Source organism: Sebastes fasciatus, chromosome 6 (genome assembly GCF_043250625.1).
Source record: "Sebastes fasciatus isolate fSebFas1 chromosome 6, fSebFas1.pri, whole genome shotgun sequence".
Classification (NCBI taxonomy): Eukaryota; Metazoa; Chordata; class Actinopteri; order Perciformes; family Sebastidae; genus Sebastes; species Sebastes fasciatus.
Genome location: NC_133800.1, coordinates 11,917,891 through 11,942,281, shown reverse-complemented (window position 1 = coordinate 11,942,281; position 24,391 = coordinate 11,917,891). Strand labels below are relative to the sequence as shown.

Sequence of the window (24,391 nt, the reverse complement as noted above, 5' to 3'; positions counted from 1 at the left end):
ACCAACGGGCAACACACACACACACACACACACACACACATTCACATACTCTGATGACACAGACTCAAGCTGATACACTTTCACGCGTCCACAAAACACACGTATGCACTGATGGCAATGGTACACACTATGTGCATGCACACACGCGCGCACACACACACACACACGCACGCACGCACGCACACACACACACGCACACACACACACACACACACACACACACACACACACACACACATGCAGAGGTAAAGGTCTGCTGAGTATTACTGTAGCAGCAGGCCATTAGCAACAGAAGGGGCAGACAATGGTGTGAGGCCCAGGGCTGGAGAGAAACTATCGGCAGCGATACGCATGCCAGCAACCACTACAATAGAGCCTTCAGAGGGGACGACACACACACACACACACACACACACACACACACACACACACACACACACACATGCACACACACTCTTGTTCCTCTGTGGTGTCTCTTTGGATGGGTTGAGCGTGTTTGGGCAGCTTCTACTAAAAAAGGGTAAAAACAAGATCTCCTCCGGCTCGCTCTATCCGTCTTGAAAACAATCTGAAACTACTGTCACTATAATATACACTAATAATTCCATAACCAGCACTCAATGAGCTCAGCGTTCAAGGCCTTGTTGTCCCCAAACATCATTTGAATCAGTTTGCCTCACAGTGGAGGAAAGCCCTATGTGCGCCCAATTAGGATTCTTGAAAATAGCTTTTGATCATTTGACCGTAATAGCTGTAATTTGACCGTGAAAAAAAGACCAGGGAATCTAATGATGATGCTGCGTTGGCATGTTGCAATTGTGCTGACACAACATAAAAGAGTAGTTTTGTGTACTTACGGGAGATAGACCATTCCAGACTGGAGCTTGGCTCCCTCCCAGAAACAGTCCAAAGGGGTGATAATGAGGCAGGGATGTAGCTTTTCTATGATCTAATTGGACAAAGCACATACAGCAGGTTTGACACAAATTGACAACGGGAAGTGAATATGGGAGAAAGCATCAGAGACAAAAAAAAAAAAGAAAGATATGGATATGATCCAAAGTGTATGAACCATACTGAAGCATTTGTATCTTACCTGATCCATATAATGAGTTTCTGTGACTAGTTCTCCTGATTTGTAGCATAAGTTTTCTAATTTCCATTGTCTGAAAAGGAGAACAAAAGAGTTTCTGTTCAGTTTTTGTCACGGCCATATAACGACAAGAGCCCCATCAAAGGATCATAATAAATCTTTCATCATTATGAGGTAGTGCTAGCCAAAACATTGCTAAATACAGGTATACAGGCATGCTGTATATAAAATATATACTGCATACATTGACATGGATAGAGCATAGAGCAGGGTTATTTCAAAGTCTGAGACCTTCCCTCTGACAAAGCTTGGAAAAACGCACCCCCCCCCTTAGTTTATTTGCTTAGTTTCACTCAATTACTGGATGTCTAGGGGATCATGATTATGTTATTTGATCTCATAATCAGTCAATAATTGATCCAAGATAGCTTAATATTGCTGTTTGACATAACTTCAGACTACACCAAATACATAAAAAAGGTTTGTCCTGGGGTATTTATTAGTTTCTGACTGGGAAAGTGGGAAATACTGAAAAATTTCCCCGAACTGCTGTATCTTTTTTCACCGAATCACACACATTTAGAATCTTCTACGTAATCTTCTTTTGATAACTAATGTAATAGCTAATGTCATATTTTCATACCTCGATATAGAGCAATCCAATGAAATACAACAAAACCATAAACTGGTAACTTAAAGCTTCACATATTTGTCGCAGGGCTGTTGTTATGTCATTGCATTGAATTGACATGTGAGACAAAATTGTGATTTTGGTCAAAAATTATGATTATACGATGACGACATGCAGACAAAGAGGCAAAACTGGAACACAGGCAGACGTGGAATAGTTAGTTACCTGTTATAAAGGTAAACATGAACTCTGCTGGCTCGGATCGCTGACTCCAGGTGCTGCAGGAGCGCATCCACCGTTAGAACGTTGGCTCCGTCCTCCCGCGGCGTCTGGATCATCAGCTGAGGGTTAAACATGGCCTCCTCGCCTATATTCTGCCGCGTGTAAATCAGTTCCCGGTTCACACGCCCACCAACTGGACAAAAGGAGAGGGAATGTGTTTAAACATATTTCAAGCCCTTTGTGCAAATATACAAACACTCTTAGATTTTTATTTAGTACATTTAAGGCTCATAATTTTCACCCAAATATATATATATATATATATATATATATAAAAATGAAGATGTTAACTGATTTTAACTTAGGTTTCATGTCCCTGTGCACACAAAAAGTTAAGTTTCTGCTGCAAAAATACACCGACTACCACAGTTTGTAGTAAACCAATTACTCTCTTATTTCCATTGTGGTCCTTGATGTAAAGACAATACAGCTGCAACGATTAATCGATTAATTGTCAACTATTAACTTAATTGCCACCTATTTTGATAATCAATTGATTGGTTTGAGTAATTGTTTAAGAAAACAAAGTATAAATTCTCTGATTCCTGCTTCTTAAATGTGAATATTTTCTGGTTTTGTTACTCCTCTATGACAGTAAACTGATATCATTGAGTTGTGGACAAAACAAGACATTTGAGGACGTCATCTTGGGCTTTGGGAAACACCGATCGACATTTTCTGACATTTTCTAGACCAAACAACTAATCGATTAATCGAGAAATTAAAGTTGCAGTAGGCAGTATATTTTTGGCATCTCTGGGCAAAAATTCCACAATAACCTTTCAGCATTTTTTAATTCAAGTGCTCTGAGAGATAACTAGACTTCTGCACCTCCTCAAGGCTCTGTTTTCAGGCTTTAAAAAAATCTAGCCTGTGACGGAAGACATCGACCAATCACAGGTCATTTCAGAGAGACAGAGAGCAGATTACAGATTACCTGTCTCATGCACTACTGTCAGGATATAGTGACCGTTTAATAAAAATAACTTTTTTTTTAATCACATTTGCTCCATTTGTACTCACTGCAGCTTTAATCGACAATGAAAATAACTGTTAGTTGCAGCCCTAAAAGACAGCGATGATGCAGGAGCATGGTTGTCTAAGGCGACATCATACTACCATCAAATCTATTTTAACCTAATCTCACCTACAGTATATCGCAAACTGAAAATAATGAGCCCTAAACACATTATGTTGCAGGTACAAATATCTTTCCAACACTGGACAGAAGGTGAGACATCCTGCACACAATCTTACCACTCACACACACACACACACACACACACACACACACAAGCAGCATCATGTGCTAAAACATCTGTGACTCAAACCCAAAGACATCTCAGCCTGGCCCTTATCACACTCGTATCTTAAACAAAAGCACTTTGCTTACAGTGAGCTTGTCCCGCTACAAAGCCAAACATCCCAACTCCTTTGAATCCAGGAGAGCAACATCACCCCAACAAATCCACATTCCATGTTTCTACTCAAATTTGCTAACAAGCCAGCAGTGCCAGACCACGTTGACTACATGTGTGTGTGTGTGTGAGTTTGATAAAGAGAGAGAGAGAGGCTCTCTTTGCAGGCTTTGCTCCCAGTATCGTGGTGGGACTAAGCCCTGTGCGTGCGCTCTGAGCTAGCCCGATCTACAAAAGCAGCCTTTCAGGCCCTTTAGCTGCCCCGCTCCACCCCAGGACAGCCAAGGCAAGTCTGGCAAAGTTTCTCTTGCAAACACACATGGACAAATGCAAGGCAATTTGCTGTCATGCAAGCATGGGCAAAGTCTCAAATTTTCAGTCAAATGCAAGAGTAAACAAAAAATCAGGCCCACACATTTTTAAAGCTATATAAAAGTGCATGTTTTGGTGCATGTTTCATACTCCATTCAGCCTGAGATTTGTGTGTGGTGCGCCTGCATCCTCAGTGTATCTGTGTCTGATTTATGAGCAGAGGATTTGAGCCCTTCCATCATCGGTGACTGAACGCTCGGTGAAAGCTCGGGCAATTTATAGTCATCTTCTTTCACTTGCTCTCTCTCTCTCTCACACACACAACATGAAAAATGCCCAGTGAGAGAGCCGACTGTGTGAAAACTCTGTAACATTTTATTACGCCTTAATCCAATTTAACAATTCCGCTCGATTCGTGCAACAGCAGGCATAGATTGAATATTTTCTGCCCATTGTAATGGCATTAAAGTTGAACATAAGCATGCCTGTTCTGCTGAGCCGGACCACCCAGTCAGACCAATGGAACGGGGAGGGAGGGGGGCCGTGTCTTGGGGCATTAGGAAAACACACTTGATTTCTTTTTTTCTGGACCCAAACAGCATTCCCATCTGATCCTGTCTGAAGGCATGTTTATAATACTCATCATTAATAGCAGGCCCGGGCTAACCGGAGTGACATGCTTTCCGCTGCTACACGGCTACGTTACACCAGCCCTCCCTTCAAAAGAGCACGCATGGAACTGATTTAGACCCTACGCACGCTGACAGTGCACTAACAAGTCGACTTGTCTGGTGCACTCAGCGCTCAAAGGCGAAGCAATAGCCCGAGGCTTTCGTTAAGGTGCACCGCCGAGGGGGAAACACAGGTATGGAGAAGAAAGAGGCGTGCAAGGAGATGAGTAAAAGGTCGCATGGGAGGAACGATCTTGAGTTTGTTGTGAACACACTCCGAGTTGTGGACTGCCACCCAAAGACCTTGAGTTTACAGCAAGCAGCGAGGAACGGGACAAGTCAAAGGAATGCACTCTCTCTCTACAGGAAACAGCACATCACGGCCTCGGGCTTAGAGAATTCCACACTTCACGAGGTAACAGCGTTTTGGGGTCAACACTCACACAGCCTCGGGGTGAAATTAACACCCCAGCTGGACCAAGAAAATGTGCGAGTGTGCGAGTGTGTGAGTGTGCGCTGACGTACTGGCGAGCATCAGAGTGTGTGTGAGTGTGTGTGTGTGTGTGTGTACACACAGCTGTGTTTCTTCAATGACACATATTCCCATATTCCTTCTCCTAGGAAAACTGGTTGACCCCGGCATGTGTTGATATCCTGAAGGTGTCCCGCTACACGCTCAGCTGCTGTGACCTAAAACAAAGTGTCGCTGACTTTTCAAATGCTTCCTGCACCAGCTCAGTTTCTCTTTCGCTCGCTTCCTTTCTCCTCCTTGGTCTGTCCTTTGTGCACCACTGATTATTCACATACAATACCCATCTGATGCTACCACAGCCCAAAGTGAGGCCTTAAACATGCTCATATAAAATGTATAAAAAAAAACAACAACAAGAAATTCTCACATTTAGAGAATTGTAACCAGCCAAGAATGATATCAATCAATTATTAACTAATTACATTTTCAAATTTTCGTCATCGATTGACAAACCAATTCACAGCTTGAATGCTTAGTAGGGGTGGGGGAAAATATTTTGCGAGGCAATATTTTATCGATACACGAACGTCAAGTATCGATCTTTCATTATATGAACTGGGGTTGACCCGAATGCGTCGAAGCTTCGACCGTTGCCATGGTGTTCAACGTCCAAATCACTATTCGAATGCTTCATTATTTGATTTTTAAAAAATAAATTATTAGTAGTTATTCTCAGACGGATATCGCTGTTTGTTGTGTGTAGAGGTGCGTGTGTGTACAGTAGTGCGTCAGCGGCACTATCCAGGGCACTGAAACGGGGGACATGGAGACAGACAGACAGAATAACATGTCAGCCTGCTGCACCGCGCTGCTCTGTGAAGCTTCAAATACCGTCAAATATTTCTCACCGAAGCTTCGACGCCCAAAAAATGGTATTCGGGACAGCCCTAACATGAACTATTAACCTCTTCACAATCCGATGGCCCGGTCGCTATTCTGTCTTTCAGAGGTTGTAGCTGGCTCAGTCTTTAAAGCTAGAGTGAAGATACTGGTATCATATGAAAGTGGTAAAACCTCAGGAATTGATTGGTAGCAATCATGTCATGTGAGCTTGTCAGGAAGGACGCTAAATAATGCCACAAAATAAGGCTACATTTTGGCGAGGAAAATCTGACATGGCCATTTTCAAAGGGGTCCCTTGACCTCTGACCTCAAGATACTGTATGTGAATGAGAACTCTGAGATGAAGAGAGTGAAAGCTGTATCTTATCAGATAACACAGATGTTGTTGACATAATTTGCAGTTTAAAAAAGGTAATAAATCGCAATATATCTTATCACAATACTCAGCATATTGCAAAATGTTTAAAATCGCAATAAGATCGTATCGTGACTTAAGTATCGTGATAATATCATATTGTGGGTTCTCTGGTGATTCCCGCACCTAACGCTTAGTCTATTAATCGATTAGTCGATCAACTAAAAAGCACCCTGCAACAATTTAAGATAATTGGTAATTGTCATTGGAGTGCATCACTGGTTCCACTTTTCTCAAATGTGAATGTTTGCTGGTTTTCTTAGTGTTCTGTGATAAGTACCTTGGATTTTGGACAACAAACAATTTGAATATGTCAAGTCAGACTCTGGCAACTTGTGATGGGAATTCATCGTTATTTTCTGACATTTTATACACCAAAGAATTAATCCAGAAAAACATCCGCAGGTGAATCGATGATAAAAATAAAAATCATTGTTAGTTGCAGCCATATATCCTTTACTTGACCAGTCATGTCAGCAGTGCCCTCCACCAGCCAATTCACACACACCTGTGTTAATGTGTGTTACACCTGCATATACTGTATATGTTGCCTAGTGAACGATCAAAAACAAGAGCTTCGTCCGAAATCGCATACTATCCACTACATACTCAACGTGTGTATTATCGTTCAACATACTTTTGTGTTACAGTAGTATGTATCTTTTCGAACGCACTGAGTAATAATATATGTCGTCACTTCCTGAGAGCCTCCTTGCCGGTTGGAGATGTGTAACCATGGTAACCCGTGCCAACCTCATGTAACCAAAACGACGGTTTGTAAGAATCAAAGTCTGAATTAATTTAAAATATATATTACACCTAGCGAAGTGAAATCTTACAGTTAAATCGAAGCGTTATTGATGTTACAGAGCTGCCCGCCAACATCTGTTATGAACAGTGTTGTCACTACCGCATTGCATTTTGGGATACTTATGCCGCTGTAGTGTCCGGCGTTGCATACTGTAATATTTCACCGGAAATAGTATGTAATTTGCGTACTATTGGTTTTCGTACTATTGGTTTCATACTAAGGTTTCGGACGTACTAGAATATCTCACATACTGTTTTAGCATACTAAATAGCATGTTAGTATGGAATTTCGGACGCAACCCTACACCGAATCGAAGTGAGAAGGGAAGAGAAGAGAAGAAGAAGAAGAAAAGAGAAGAAGAAGAGAAGCAGGCCTATGTGTGTCACTGTATTGGAGCGCTCAGTGCGGGTATTCAGTGTGTTGCATAACATTAACCCCTGGTCCCCCCTATTCTCAGAGTAGGGGAACGGGGGGCGGCGGGGACGGAGGGAGAGAAAGTAGGTTTCTAAGGAACTGACATCACCCCCCCTCCCTCCTTTCAGCTCTGAACTCCCCCTCATCTTTATACTCTCATTTTCTCTCTCTTTGCTCTATTCAGCTCTACTCTGTGATTGGCCAGATCATGATGGCAATCAGCCCGGCCCCTCTGTCAAAGCCAGCCCACCCCCCTATCCCCCTCCGCCAACTTTCTCTCTTTTCCATGCAACACACAACAGCACGGCCCCACCCCCTGCACATCTCTTACTCCTGACAACGGAAGCATCTCTCATTTTGAGGGAAAACACGCACCGGCGGCAAACAACTCCCAACAAGTGTGATGCTGTTATGAAAACACAAACACACTTTGCTCGTACTGTACGTACAAACCTCCCACCAACAGAGACGGGAATTACCTCGCTCCTGTCACTTTCACCGCCACTAACTAATAGAGATCTGATATAATATCTGACCTCGCTTAAAAGATGCTAAATGGATCGTTTATGTGACCTCATGCATGCATACATGAATATGCTATATGTATGTGCATGCGGCTAAACACATCTCTGTGTGTGTGCGTGTGTGTGTAGAGAGAGGATTAGCTGGATTAGGCCCCCTCTCAGCAGGGACCCCCTGTGGTGAGGAGGAAGCCCCCCAAAAAACAGGTCATCTCTCTGCCACCAAGTGTACAGCGACCTCCCATACCCTGAGCCCCCTATACCGCCACAGGAAACCAAGAGGACGACACAGCTCTACATGAGGATGGGATCTGGAAAACCATTCCCCCCAAAAGTACAAAAATAGCCAAAAGCTACTTGAAAAGATAATTAAAAAAAAGCCAATATATGAAAATACATGATCCTTTGATGCATATGTTTTTATACATTTATCATACGTTGTCAGATTTACACAACAAGAATGGATTAAAAAAAAAAAGACTTCAGATGGGAAGTGGCACCTGCTGCACGAGGACATGTTTTTATGCAACATATCCTCATACAGCTGTTCGTATGATATCTTGTGAAAAGTTATTCCTCATTTTTGTGCGTTTTCCTACAAATGTCCAGCAACACGTGTCAATTTCTGCTCATTACATGCATACATTCTTTTCAAAATAAACTTCCGTCTTCACAGGAAACAACTTGCTGAGGTTTAGGCAACACAATTACTTAGGTTTAGGAAAAGATCGACTTGGTTAGGTTTTGGTAAAAAAACGACTTGGTTAGGTTTAGGAAAAGATCGACTTGGTTAGGTTTTGGCAACAACATTACTTAGTTTGGTTTACGAAAAGATTGTGGTTTGAGTTAAAATAACTCCGGAAGTGGCATAACTTAAGTACGGAAGTTACGTGACAAATAAATCACCGTTGACTTCTGGTTTCACACGGGGTACGAACACCGGTCTCCTTGGCGAAAGTCCGCCATTTTTTGATCCCCGACTTCCTCCCTACAGAATGTTTGTCACTCTTAATACTTCCTGGTTCACGATTACATGGATTACATACAAATTGATTTCGTGGTATGATTTCATAGGTATAGCTACGAACAGTGTATGAGAACAGCCTGCTTCATGTGACCATTTTAAGATAAGGTAATTGTTAAGATAGAAATGTCATCATTTCCATATACAGGATAAGATCAAACAAAGGGCTCTCATCTGGAAAATCCGACACAGCTGCTTATGCTGAGGCTGGTTTTCAAGTTACTTCAGAGCTTTAGCAATGAAAAACAAATGTACAGAAGGCATACTGTAGATGCATTTGTGTTGTTCCTAGTCGCATCATTCTCTCATACATCTATCATTTGACCTTGCTACTGGTCAGTCTGTTCAGGTGGAGTTTCCCACGGTAAGTCCCCACCTCACGTCACCACCTCCTCTCTTCTCCTCCTTCCTGTTTGTCTCCTTCTCAGCTGCTACTGCCAATCATCTTGATCACTGAGAGGAACCCACCTGTTGCCTTCCTCCAACATTCATCTGCTTTTACCTTCTACCATGTGTCTGTCCCTCACTCGATCTTTGCTTCTTGGATTTCCCTGCCAAGTAAATATCTGCTGTTTCATATTATTGCTGCAACAACTTGCTGAGTAAATGTCAACATTTCTCTGTGGCCTTGAGGCATGCCTGAAGATATTGAGAATTTATGTTGTGAAGATGACATGTGTGTAGAGCTGCAACAATGAATCAATTAGTCATCAACAATTAAATTGCCAATTATTTTAATAATCGATTAATTGGTTTGAATATTTTTTTAAAGTAAAAAAGTAAAAATTCTCTGATTCCAGCTTCTTGAATGTGAATATTTTCTGGTTTCTTTACTCATCTATGACTGTAAACTGAATATCTTTGAGTTGTGGACAAAACAAGACATTTGAGGTCGTCACTGATCAACATTTTTCACCATTTTCTGACATTTTACAGACCAAACAATTTATCAATTAATCGGGAAAATAATCATCCGACGGATGGACAATGACAATAATCGTTGCAGCCCTAGATGTGTGAATCAATTATAACTGTGATCAAAAGCAGGTGACAAAATGTGCCACAGTTTCCTGTCAAAGTAACAACTATTGACAATCAGCTTGTTTACAAAATGTTGTCTTACGACTTGGTTTTACTTAACCAGTGAGCAAATTTCGCCTTTTTCTGGAATCAGGATAATATCTCCTTTTTAGCGTATGCTGGATTGCACCAGTTGAAGAGCAGATGTGTGACTTCGACACCCAGATTTCTTTACTATGAATTTCAGCCCTTCTTCTGTCCCTCATCAGAAATTAATTGCATTCTCTCTCCAGCTGTTGTAGCAGCATTAGTAAGAGTACCAGCAGTAATAGTTGTAGTGGTTGTGGTAACAGCATGCGCAGTAGTATTAGTAGTTTTGAAAAGCGAGCTCTGCAATGCAGGTGTGCACACAGCCACAAATATGTGATGAAAGGCCTCACTGAGAGCCGAGACCCTATCTGACCCATGTTGAGCCCCCCCTCACTCTCTTGCTCCCCCCTCTCTGTCTTTCCCTCTCTCCTTTCAGCTTTCAAACAGGAGGGGGCTGCCACACAGAAGAAGAAGAAGAAGAAGGGTAAAACAAGCAAGGTAAGGAGTGGGTGACCACAAAGAAGAAGAAGAAGAAAAAAGTGAGAGGATGACAGAAAAAAGAGAGAAGAAGAGATGATAAGAAACAGAGAGTGGAAGAGCTCTGACACGCAGCTGTAGCCGAGTGTCTCCTCATGCAGCTACACACCCCCGAGCACCCCGACCCCTGACACAAATGTGACACCCCAGCTGCCAACCCCTGCACCCCCCCCTCCCAAACCTCCTCTCCGAACCCCCACCCATACCACCAACCCTCACCCCCCAACTCCAGCATTACCATATGTATGGCTCCCCTCGCCCCTGATTATGCTAATCACCTGTCCGGCCCCTGCAGCCCCTAAAATGGGTGTATTTAGCAGTCGGCTGGCTCCCAATGCAGCTTCCCCTGGGCCCGAGGTGTACATTCACACACTCCTCAATGGGCAGATTCTTCCACGTTGCTGCCTTCATTCAGGTCCCACTCTCCCCTCCCAACCCCCCCACCTCCACCCCCGAAAAAAAAAAATCCTATTCAATGCCAATGGATTCACAAGAGCAGTGGAAAGAGTAGTAGGGCAAGAAAAACGCTGACAGAAAGTCTGTGTTTGGAGCATGTGCGTGCATGTGTGCAGTGGTTGTGGTTCAATTAAAAATACCCACCACATGACGTATTAATTGGTGTATGCAAAAGGATGTGAGATACTGCCATTATAAGTGATGTAAAAGTGTTCTCTTTTGTTAAGTCAAATAAGAGACATTCAAAAAATAAACTCTTCCATCAACTGCAGCTCTGTTGGAGAAAAAAAATTCTCATCCTGTATCTCTTGGCCGTGTCCGTCCAATGCAAGCCAGGTGAGCGATCTCCCCCCTGCTGCATTTACTACCCTTCGATTGGCCCTCAGCCCAGCCATAACAGACCGTGACATGAGCCTGAGCAGCCAATCTCAGCCAGCCATCTCTCTTGTCATTTCCTGGAAAGATGGCCCGTGATTCCAGGTATCCCAAAATCCCACATTCCAACGTGTGGAATAGAAGACACAGAAACAGAGGGAGTGTGAATGGTGGAAAGATAAAAATAAACAATATTTCTTTTCCAGTTACTTCATTTCATTATGTTTACCTTTACACTTCATTTTATGGTCACTAGAGCTGCGTATCAATTGAAAATTATCAATATTGATGCCAATACAAGGTCTCAATGCCGGTACCAGGTAAATACTTTATCTAAAAACTTTTTTTAATTTAACAAAATATCCTGAACTCCTCAATGCATCATTGTTACACATGGATTCAATATTTTGTTGGCCACTTGAGGGCAGAGCAAAAAGCTGTAAACACAACACCTGCCACCTTATAGAGTTGATATGGTGAACGTGTTAGCGAACAGTTTGTTTTTCTGTCGACTCCTGAGGGAAATGTCAGACTTTTCAGCTGCTAAATGCTCCACGATGTTCACCAGTTAGTCGCTAACTTATTGTAGTGTACAATGGGTTTATGGAGAGCTTGTTTGCTTAAAACGGCTGCGGCAGAAAGCGACGCTGATGAGAGAAGTTGCAGTCTGGAAAACCCAAACAATGAGCTGAAAGACGCTGAACGCTCCGTAGAGCTGATGGGAACTACAGAGTTGGGTGATTATACTCTCTTATATTGTGGGTTTGTCACTTTGAGCTATCCCTTTCACATTACGCAGACATTTGATCTATTGTTAATATAAAAATATGGATAAGAGCCGCTTTAAATAAAAAAAAATACTGCTCAAAGATTCATGAAACAAGCCTAAGAATCTGACCAAGCGATACCAAAAACTCAATCTTCCTTTGCACTCATTGTGAGCACACTGGATTAATACGTTCAATCTAGCGCTGAAAAGGTTTTAGTCATTTTGCCTGATAAAGACTCGGTAGGTTTGAAAACTTGCCTTTTTTCATCCAGTGTGTTCAGATGCTCATCTTTTTTTTTTCTTCCTATACTGAATGTATCATCCTGCATCTGGATGCATCTGAAAAATGTCAATCAGTGTTTCCCAAAGCCCAAGATGACGTCCTCTAATGTCTTGTTTTGTCCACAACTCAAAGATATTCAGTTTACTGTCATAGAGGAGGAAAGAAACCAGAAAATATTCACATTTAAGAAGCTGCAATCAGAGTATTTAGACTTTTTCCTTAAAAAATGACTCCACTGATGTTTTTTTTTTTCTTTTCTTCCTTTCCTCTTCTTCCTGAGAATACTGAGGAAGAAATGTAAGCTCCCTTGGTTCTACTGTATATAATTACATCTTTAATAGAATGTGCGATAGGCATACTGTATGTACATAAGAAATCTCAATGTAATTGCTGACAGATGACGGAGAAGTATGCATGGGTAATTCAATTGTTGACAATTGATCTGTTAATCCTACTCTATTCCTATCCTAATCTATTTATCGTTGCAGCTCTAGTTCACACAACTACCGCTCCACACTCGCAATGAGCAGCCTTGGACAAAAATGTCTGATGTAAATGTCTAAACAGAAAACCAGGGAGACAATGACATTGAAAAGTGAGGCATCGCTGTACTTAATAACACAACAAGTCGAGTCACAAGCTCCCAACGTCCTCATGCTTCAGTCAGACTAGCAGGGCGGTCTCAGCACAGGAGACTACTTCACTCTGACGCATACTGACTCAATCTGGAGCTCCGAACCTCTCAATCATCTGAGAGAGGAAATGTTTTATATCGCTGTATCTTTATGCCTTCGCGTGTGCATGTGTGGTACTTGGTGTAATTGCCGCTATGCTGCCAGATTCTATGACGTTGCGCCGTAGGAATTGCAATGAACTATATACTGCTACGGACGTAACCCATGTGTGCCAGAGGGGCTAAAAAAAAAAAATTCCAACGACACGCACAATTTGGAGATGTTTATAATACGTTTGCATGAAAAATGTCTCTGCGCTGCAGTCTGAAAAGCATCAATCCACACCCCAAATCTCTCTCCTGGTGTACGGTAGGCACCGCAGCCAAAACACAAACACACTACCGCTACTATACTCCTGCTTCTTCCCTCGCTCGGTCTCCCCCCTCAACACACACACACACACACCCTCTCCCTCTGCTGTTTTGTACTTTCTCCACCCCTCTGGCAGTCAGTGCTGTGAGGGAGGGAAGAGAGGAAAGGGGAAGAGGGAAGGAGGGGAGGGATAGGAGGGAAGGGGAGGGAAGGGAAGGAGGGAGGCCAGACCACCCTGCTCTCATGGCAGGGCTGAGTGTTTACATTGCCGTGGCTCACTCTGTAATACATCTGGCATTCTGAGGCCACTCTCTCTAGCCAGGGACGGGGGAGTGGTGGTGGTGGAGGAGGGAGGAGGCTCGGGTAAAGAGAGAGACCTTTCTGGCAGAGAGGAAAAGAGAGGGATAGAAGAGAGAGAGAGAGAGAGAAGGAGGTAGAGGGGGGAGGGTAATTCTCTCCACAGTCTCCTGTGGTCGGTCATTCGCAGGGCTCTGGTTTTTGAATAAGAGCGCCTGAAAGAATGCAAAATGTAAACAGAGAGCTTGGAGGCATCTCAGGATGTCGTTTGTGAATGGGAGTGCGTTCGCCTTGAGAGCACACACACACACACACACACACGCATACAGCATAGTTAACAAGCAAATTTTTTAAAAAGTTATTTCACTTTTCGCCAGGTAGGGGTAATATACACAAAACTGCTTTCAAACGAGGGCAAGCCAGCTTGAGAAAACAGCGCTGTTAAGTCTGTGTACAGTACCAGAGGCGCAATGTTTCCCCACACTAAATCCCTCACCAGCAGGCCTGCACTTTTCATCAACTCGTAAAGTTTAACACAACACGCTGGAATGTTATTCCTTCTATAGAGGTTTAATCCTGTTTGTGGTGAACTGATAAACACAAAATTAATTGCAGTTTGTCCAGTTTGGAAAATGTAACGTGCGTGTGTGTGCGTGCACGCTCGCATTTGTGTGTGTGTGGAGGATGGAGACGGGAAGATAGATGACTCTGTGTGGTGTATTCTGTGCAAACGAGGAAAAAATATTGGGTGTGGGCGCATTTTGCGTGTTTGATTGCTCGCGGCTGCTGAATGAAAGCAGTTGGGAGATGGAGTGTGAGCGACAGAAAATGAGAGAAAAAAGGAGGAAAACAGATGAATAAAGAAGAGAAAATAGCAAAAGAGAGGCCCATCAAAATAGCCTGCCATGCCAGCCCTGGTCAACCACCTACTCATTCACACAACCAAAGCCTCTCTCTGCACATGTGAATGTGTGTGTGTGTGTACGCGCGTGCATCCATGCATGTATCAGTACTCGAGTACACATCAAAAGCTGGATAATTCAATCATGCAAACCACAATCCTCTCAGCGGAGACGCCACATTCGGGGCTCTCCTCCTCCTCCTCCTTCTCTTCCTCCTCCTCCTCATCTTCGTCCACAAGAAAGGATGTCATGGCTTCTTCCGCATGCACTTAACATTATACCGCTCCCTTCTCCGCTGCCATTACCAGCAAAACAACAAAACAACCACCAACTCTGTCAACTCAGCTCTTAATCACACTAGATACAAAACAGACATGGAAGGGAGAGAGGGAGTTGATTTTGGAAAAAAAACAAAAACGTTTGGTCCTATCAGACTGGATTATGAAACTTTAAATCAGGTTTAGGATGCACACAAATGTGGATTGGCACCATTTGAACTGTTATTAATATTAAGGAATAAGATGAAGGCAGAGGGGACAATAAACGATGAACATTTCGGGGGACTTTGAATTGCCTCCTCTTTGCCGTGTCATTAAAGCAGGAATGATGACTTGCATTAATGTGAAAGTTGAATATTTGTTTTAGTTAGGATTATTATAAAGTCATTTATAAAGTAATTCAGAGACTAAAGCAAAAAATGATATCTGATTCACTGCCCTCTGCTGGAGGACAGATGTCAAAAGGTTAAACAAAAATTCAGAAAATGAAATACTGATACAGGAAAACTATGCTCCTATAACAACATCTGGCTCACACGAGATGCACTCGTACATAAATGTGTCGAGATGCACACACATGACCATATACAGGACACAAACAATGCCTGGTGACAGCTGCGACTTCTGCTGCATATCTTTCCCCCCTTCCCATCCTCCACCTCCCCCCCCACCTCCCCTCTGCTGTGAGTCTTCACTCTGCACCCAGGCCACAGGGTGAGTATCAGGTGAGGTTTTAAATAGCGGGGGCCTCTACTAGATGACCTCAAGGTCCCCAGGGTCTACCCCCGTGGCCCCTGGCCTTTACACTTATGTCCCCCCAAGAAAGCTGGGGCCTCCCCTCAGGCTGTAGCCTTGAGACTACAATCCATAGCCCTATGCCCCCAGTCCGGGCCATAAATCTGGGGGGACTATAAAGTCATTTCAACTTGAGTCACTCACACATATCTCTGTATCCATCCATGATGAAAACAAAAGGCATCCTCTGAACGCTATGGGCCCCATCCTCTCTTTAGTCGATACTAAAGCTACAGGCTGACCGCAACTCAGCCCAGATTACAGTACAGCTCCACCTCATCTGCTTAACCCTCAGTTTCAACTTCAACCCTTCAACCTGGAGCTTCAAAAGCCCCCATTTCCAAATGTTTCTCCTGCCTGCACCCTCTCCCACCCATCAACACAGACCCTTAAGCACGGGCCTACATCTCCAGCTCCTCTCTCAGCACAGAAACAGAGCGAAGGAGTCGAGGGGCCGTCCTACAGGAAGGCCAATGTTTACGCGATACTGTTTTAATTAGAGGCAGGCGGCGCTGCTATTTTCTTTACAATTTGGCCTATGTTTGCCTTAACCCAGAATGCCAAGGGATGGCTCCGTTTTCCATTTGTGGCCAGGAGGGAACTCTAAAGGGGTCCTATTCCTCTCTCTTCTCTGCCTCCGCTGCCTGAACGTGGCTTATAGTTAATCATCGCAAGATCATCTAGAATCATCTGCAATTTGAAACTGAGGATGGATCTGGAGTCAAACACATGTGTTTCTGATGTCGAGGAAAGCGCGCAGAGGGCGGCGAGCCACATTTGTCCGTGCGGGAGAGCAAGATAGGAGGCCACAATACTACAACTTCCTGTTTGAGCTAATCATTTCCTGTGAGCGTCACAGTGGACATAAACACAGCGTTTATCTGCAGTGTGGATGCCCTAAATACATGCCGCTGTCATTTTTATGTGGACTAGGTAGGAAAAAAAGACTTTCAAAAAGTATTACTATCATTCCCTAACCCCCCCATACATCCTCACTGGTTTGACACAATCGCCTCTTTGTGCAGGCATGCGTCTCACTCCCAATTGGTCTCTGTCGCTTTGTCTAATAAACAGAACTTCCTGTGTCTGAGTGTTTATAAACAGTGCTAAGTGAGCACTGTGAGAAGAGACAATCCCTGCGAAAGCTGCGGCACGTGACCGCGTGTAGAATAAACACCAGCTCCGGTACGCAGCTAATGGTGGTCCGCTGTAGACCGCGGCACTAGCAGAAAGCAGGTGACGACAGACGCGACACGAGATCACAAAAAAATGCAGCTCCAGTCAAATTGTAAAGGAATTGAGAGATCTAATATGAGCTGGGTGTATTGTGTGTGTGTGTGTGTGTGTGTGTGTGTGTGTGTGTGTGTGTGTGTGTGTGTGTGTGTCTGTGCGTGCGTCCACAGGCCACACAGCTTCCAGGCGGGGTCGTCCATGGGTCGCCTGCGGAGGGCAGTTCCAAATGAAACATAAACAGCCGCTCTGTCCTCTCCTCCTCTCTCCTCTTTTTCCTCTCAGACGATGGGCCAGTCCCCCAGCACGGCCCAGCACAGCGTTCCACGGCCCAGGCAGAACTAATCTATCCCTCAGCTGTGCAGTCTAATCTAAACAAACAGATCTCTCCCTATCAACATCTGGAACCCCTCACGTACCGGGACCTAGGAAACCACCGCAGCCCCGACTCTTTGTCAGTGTCTGTGTGTGTATATCGGTGTGAGCCAGTGTGAAACCATGTTGTAGATGTCTACCAGAGGTCACTACTGTCAGGTTCAACATAAAGCTAGCCTGTGCTGCCAATACCACAACCTCTATGGTGCAATTTCAGTGATATATAACAAGTTAAATCATCAGTTATACGCCACAGCTAACAATACAATAGTGCCAGTGGATTCTTTTTTTTTTTAATACCTGATTAACCTTTAGTCCAAACAAGAATAATACCAATCACAGGTTAGTCGACTAAGATTTCTTTAGTTGATTAGTCGCTTTTTTTATGCTTTTTCATGCTGAATGACTAAAACGCAAGATCTAAAGTGGTGCTTTTGTGTGATTCTTTGTGGAGAAACTCGGTTTCACAGATCTGTCGATTAAACCAACTAATCAATCGGTCTACCAATCGTGTGAGTGTTAGTCGACTAAGAATTTCTTTGGTCGAGGACAGTCCTAGAATCTTCATATTTGAGAAACCGCAACAATGCTACTCAATAAATCACTTCCTAAAGATGCAATCAATATACTGTATATAGATGTTTTTTGAGTATGAGATATTTCATCCCCTGTATACTTTAAATGTGGCTGTAAAAAGGTTTGCAGTTTGCTGCTTCATGAAGCAAAACAGCTGCCGTCAGCTTGAATTCATGACAGTTAGGATGTGTTTCAATGGCGAAATGTGTTCAAAGTGCCAAAAAGTATGAAAACATCCATAGAAACTCAGACAATAACTGCTGCATAGGGCTGGGTGATATGGAGAAAATCAAATATCGCAATATTTTTTTTTACCAGATACCTCAATATCAATATGGTAGGGTTGCCTATTGGTGCTTTCACCAAATATTTACACATTGAGATTTTTTGATAAATAATCATCAGTAATGTGGATATAATGATTAAGCGGGTAAAGGAAAATAATAGAACAGCTAGAACAGTCTGGTACTTTACTGTAATGCAGCCTTTAAAACCAGGAACACCTATCACGATATTACGATAACCAAAATCTAAGACGATATCTAGTCTCATATCACGATATTGATATAAGATCAATATATTGCCCAGACTTACTGCTGCATAATGTATTTCTCTGCTGTCCTTCAGTATGTTCTGAATAATGCAAAAATATGGCTCCTTCAATATCTCATTTTGTTTTGTTGTCAAAAAGATGTTCTATTTACAACGATATGAAACAGGAAAAGCTGACAACCATCACAATATGGAGAATTTCCCCAGCGATATACATTTCATTCAGTAGTGAGGGATGCCTGGTCGAGTCTTTAACAACATTCAGTTTCATGTGGTGCCCCTCACCGTAGTATACGCATGACCGTGGTCTGACATGTAAAAAAGGGTGTGAAAACAGTGTGTTCCTTCCTCTGGCTACAATCAGCAGTCCTGTACTGAGGAGGCTCCCCTCCGCCTAAACCGCTGCCAAACTGCGCCTGCGCCACAGATTAGAGGAACACGCTGTCGGTCAGACCCCTGCAGCAGCACGCAAAGGAGAGAACAGCCAAGCCAGGGAAGGAGGTGGGCTGTTTGATCTGTGCAGTCTGCTTTAATGTTTGATCTCATGAGCTATACATTTTGTTTTATTTGAGGGTTAAAATGGGATGAAACCAAAAAAAAGGGCAACCAAACAGATGTGACAACAACAACTAAGCGTAAATACTACTTTTATTCTTTTTTCATGAACAAAAAAAAATACTTATTCAGCTTCTCAGCAGCTAAATCTGCTCCTCCATTCATGACTCCTCCAGCCGACTCCAGCTCTAAGTGCAGGAATGTGGATCAAAGGGGAAGGAAAAAAGCACAGCCCCTTCCCCTTTACCCCCTCCCAAGCACCACCCATACGCTCAGTCCCCCTTTTTCCCTTAAAAATGTTCAGTCTTCATAAGGTTGTTTCTGAAAAAAGACAACAACAGGTGAGCTTCCTATATCCACTCCACAAACACCAGTTCCTGTCCTCGCTCCGCTTTTTCCCTGCAGCCGGAGACAAATCTTTTTGGAAAGTTGAGAGCTGTCCAAAACGGGACCACACACAGTCTCTGAGCATTCAACTGCTGGGGGCAGACACACACTCACTCACACACACGCACACACACATACACACACTCTCACAAAATGGCGGCTTTGACAAAAATTTCCTCTACCCCAAAAAGCTGCTTATAAACTTAATTACAACCTTACTTCTGCGTGCAGTTGCAGTCACCTCTGGCGCATCTTGTGTGTGCATCTGACACGCTTTGAGAAGTATGTGAAGATAAATTGAATTATTTTCAAAAGTTGCACTTGGACACTTGCCAGGGCCTAAACAATAAACAATCCCCCTGGCTTTGTTTAGTGGCACCCACCAACCCTCTCTTCTTCCAATCTAAACAGTTCCAAACATGCAATATGAAATATGCTTCAAAAGGATATTCCCAGCATCTTACATTCACATTCACACACACACACACACACACACACACACACACACACACACACACACACACACACACACTATAAAAACAGGTACAACTTGTCAAAATCAGATTTGTCTTACCTTCCACCCAGAGTTTCTCCACGTCCGTCTCCAAATTAGCTGCCCTTAAGCCCACAGCGAAAGCTCCGAAAATCATAAGGCCCACAACCAAAAACTTTCCGCAGTTCTTTTGTATGTAACAGCCCAGCCTGAATAAAAGTCTCTGGAACTTCGCTCTCAGCCATAGAGGTGCTTTCCTCCCGGTCGCCTTCCCCTATAGAATGAGACAAGAGTCCTGATGTTACTGTCAATTCAAAAACACAAAACACTGCACTTACCTGGACAGGTATATCTGTAGGAGTTAGAAGAGGAAAAGGTTTGATGCTATACAGGCAAAGACATGACAGGTGGTCCCAAATGAGTTTTCATTTTTGGACCCAAGGAACCTCATCTGATTCCCTTTCAGACTGCAGATATCCCCTGTAATGACTGCTCTGAGGGTAACGGGAGCGTGATCAAAACAATAAAACCCACTCACTGTCCCCACTCTGCTAACCTGTGATGATTGAAATACACACATCTGCTGAGGAGAAACCACTGAGTGAGGACTCCCCAGAGTGAGAGACACAGGTTCTGTCATATCAGTAACACATATAAACTGTAACCTTATAGCAGGAGACATGCAAAAAGGAAGAGATCTTCATCCCCTGCAGGTCACCCACACACAAACACACACACACTGGTCCATTTCTGTCATATCGCTGCTGCTACAATGATGAGTTATGAAGATGCTCATACAGACAGACTTGACATTAAGGTGTCACACAGGTTCTTCCAAAATAGGTTTGCAGCCGGACACTGGGCATCTGGAGCAAGCATATGGATACCTCTGTTAATGGTGAGCAGACAGACCATAATTCTGCAGCCTTTCGACGGTGTCTTAGCAACAGCTAGAACCCAATAAACACCAATTGTTTTGAACTGCAACTATTACTTAATGAAGTAAGAGAGGATAAAGTGATGTAATGATTGATGTCCAAACTCTTTGTCACTATGCCACGAACACACACATAGTTGTACCGATTTAATAATGCACATTATCTACCTATCCATCCAGAAAGGAGGTCTCACATTTCTACAACAGTGACAGTAGTAAAATCATAAAGATCCTTTCACTTTTGCCAGTTCAGCTTTGTTCTCCAAAATAGGTTTGCAGCTGGACCTCCAGAGTGGATGGAGGTAAATAAAAGGAGACACATTTATACAGTAGGTGGCCTTTTTAATAATAATAAGTCTCTATTTTACACAGAGATGCAAAAATATAGCCTGGAAATCCTTCTTTTGGATGCATAATAATCCTGCAAAATAGCACTCCCTATGAATGAATAAATTGAAAAAAATGTGTAATAAGAAAGTAATCTATATTGGGAGTCATTTGTCTTTATTAGCCTGCATTAAAAACACCCACACATTTGATATTTAAAAAAAAGTGCATGTACAGTAGGTGGCCTTTTGATAATAAGTCTCTATTTTACACAGAGATGCAAAAATATAGCCTGGAATCCTTCTTTGGATGCATAACAATCCTATAAAATAGCACTCCCTATGAATGAATAAATTGAAAAAATGTGTAATAAGAAGGTAATCTACATTGGGAGTCATTTGTCATTAGCCTGCATTAAAAAAAAGCACACATTTGATATAAAAAAAAAGGTGCATGTGGTAAATACCACCACCACACACAGAGCTCCAGTCCTCCGTCCAGCAGCAGCCCGTGTGTTCCGGCCTGCATGTGGGAGTGGAGGAGCCATCACAGAGGCAGAGGGGACTCACAATATTTGTGAACGGAAGAGGGCAGCCACATGGAGGAGCTTTTTTTTCTCCTCCTCTTCTTTTACGCAAGTTTACTGTCACACAAACCTCCGAAAGCCCTTTTTTACGCAGCACATGAGCTGCAGCTCTCTGGCTGTTATGAAACACTCACTGGTCCTATAGATAGTGTTGACTGGGATGGTGAAAGCTGCATGTTTTGAGACCGTTAGAGGTTTGGGGATGTTGTGTTTTGGGGAACAAGTTGTGTTTGCAGATAACAACTTGTATCCACATCCTAAAGTACAAGAAGCCGGTGCGTAAAATAAACTCACTATATCCAACCTTGCCCCGTTACCTAGCAGCCCAGCCCCGTTACCTAGCAGCGACTGGACATATAGTTTGGACGCTTATTCTCCGGGTGAATACAATGAAGCTAAGACCACCAAGTCTGTCTCTCCACCGGGTTAAAGATGATATATAAGCACCTGGGTTATTTGCTCCAAAGCGAAGCCCGCATCGCAGTAACTCGGCCGCTGCAGATAGTCCAAATCCAGCGGTGTGCGGCGGGTAAAGTCGCCCCGGTTCCTCCGCGTTATCCTCGGCCGGTCGGGGTCTCTGTTTTCCTGCTCGGAGGTTGCATTAGCAGCCGAGGCCATGTTGCGGGCACTGCGAGACCGTTTTCAGAGTGTTTTTTTGTCCCCCCCGACAGCAGCGCAGTGTAGCAACGATATCCCAAGGCAACAACAAAGTTTCCCTCTCGGAGATCTCAAGTAGGACTTCATACTCCTGTTGGAGACGGCGAGTCAAAGTCTGCGCCTTCCATCCCAACATTTCGCGATCCGGAGGTCTCCACCGCTTCTTTCACACCGCATTCACCGAGTCTCTCTCCAACCACTGAAACACCCAACAACAAAAAAAGAAGATAAGTTTCTCTCTCCAAAGTGTTTCCCATACACGAGTCGACAGCTCGATGGTCGTTTTGCATTCTGCTCGAGATCCTCTGTGGTCTTCCCCCTAGGGCCGCGCGTCACGGCCAACTCTGAGATTCAATAGAAGAGGAGGAAAAAGACCTCTCTCCATTTGGAGGCAGAGGAGGAGGAGGAGGAGGAGGAGGGGTGAAGAGAGTAGAAAAAAAGAGAAAAAGAGTCGAGATCCCGCCTCTGGGGCTGTCAGATTGCAGGACTTTCTTTCATCTGATTGGTTCCAGAAGGGCAAAAATTACTCAGCAAACACGACTATTATTAGCTGCTTAGCAACAGCTCACTAAAGTAGAGAGAGAGACCACCCAGGCAGGCAGGCAGGCAGGAGGGGGAGACCTCATGTGTCTCATGCATCTCCAACTTCAGGGGGTTTGGCTCTCATGGGGAGAGGACAAACCCGCCCGGTGCGTGCGTTTTGGTGTTTCTTTGGTGTTTCCACATAGAAAGAAGCGCTTCCCAGATGAGGAGCTGAAGTCTGAGGCATTAAGGTACACCACGGTCTGTGCGACTGAAGGGGGGATGAGGAATGTCAGAGCTTCCACTTTTTAACTTTGATTTTTTTTTTTTTTCTCAGATTACAGAGGTGGTGAAGGGGAGGTTCTACAGTATGCATGTCAGCACCACTATAGGCTCTATAGTCTTTATAGTGTGAAATGTATACTTTTATGTCATTATTCATTTATTAAGCTGTTTGTACAAATAACAGGGATAAATACATTTAAAAAAAATATATTTTTGGATTTCAATAAATTTATGATCACAATGATCAAACATATATAATAGACTTTGACCAATCACAGGTAATTTCAGAGAGAGAGCGTTCCTATTGGCTGTGCTCCGGCTGGTGGGCGGTGATTGGTATTTCCTCAACTGATCTTATTTCTCATTTTACAGCTAAACAGTACACTACAAGATGTTTCTGAAAACATTTGAGGTGAGAAATAGGCATTACAGTAACAATATAAATTTATTAAGCTGTTTGTACAAATAACAGGGATAAATACATTTAAAACATTTTTTATGTTCATCTCCAACTACATTTCATCGTATAGAAGCTGGCAAAACAAGCCTGTTGGTCCTGGAACAATCTGCAGGCCAAGCTTAAAGCTTCAGTAGGCAACAATTTTTTGGCATCATTTTGGCAAAAATTCCATAATAAACTTTCAGCATATTGTAATTCAAGTGTTCTGAGAGAAAACTAGACTTCTGCACCTCCTCATGGCTCTGTTGAACCAGAACGGTGCAATTGGACTCCTTATATAAGCTGTTATTCTTTATACCCTCTGCAGTCCACTCAGTGGATAGATTGAATAGGTTTAAACTGTGATTTACCAGTCCATCATATGTTCAACTCATATTCCCTGATCCAATTCCAAAAGCGCTAACCCTAGACTAACCTTCTAATCCAAAGTTTTAAAGCGAGGGTAGGCAGAAAGTTTTACCTCTGAGAGTTAACTAGACTTCTGCACCTCCACATGGCTCTGTTTTCTGGCTTTAAAACATGTAGCCTGTGACGGAAGACTTTGACCAATCACAGGTAATTTAAGAGAGAGCGTTCCTAGTGAGTGTTCCTATTGGCTGTGCTCCGGCTGGTGGGCGGTGCTTGATATTTCCTC

At 43.3% G+C, this 24,391-nt stretch overlaps 1 protein-coding gene across 2 annotated transcripts in view; it reads right to left on the bottom strand.

The window, feature by feature from the left end:
• Positions 1-22,598, bottom strand: part of ptch1 (patched 1) — a 60,017-nt gene extending 37,419 nt beyond the window's left edge. For both annotated transcript variants that reach the window (XM_074637656.1, XM_074637657.1), the window contains exons 1-5: positions 22,281-22,598; positions 20,065-20,257; positions 1,950-2,139; positions 1,097-1,166; positions 858-949 (exon numbers count right to left, since the gene is read on the bottom strand). In XM_074637656.1, coding sequence (XP_074493757.1) covers positions 858-949; positions 1,097-1,166; positions 1,950-2,139; positions 20,065-20,257; positions 22,281-22,451 — 716 coding nt within the window. In that variant the 5' untranslated portion in view covers positions 22,452-22,598. The remainder of the gene's footprint in view (positions 1-857; positions 950-1,096; positions 1,167-1,949; positions 2,140-20,064; positions 20,258-22,280) is intronic.
• Between the last annotated feature and the right edge of the window lie 1,793 nt (positions 22,599-24,391).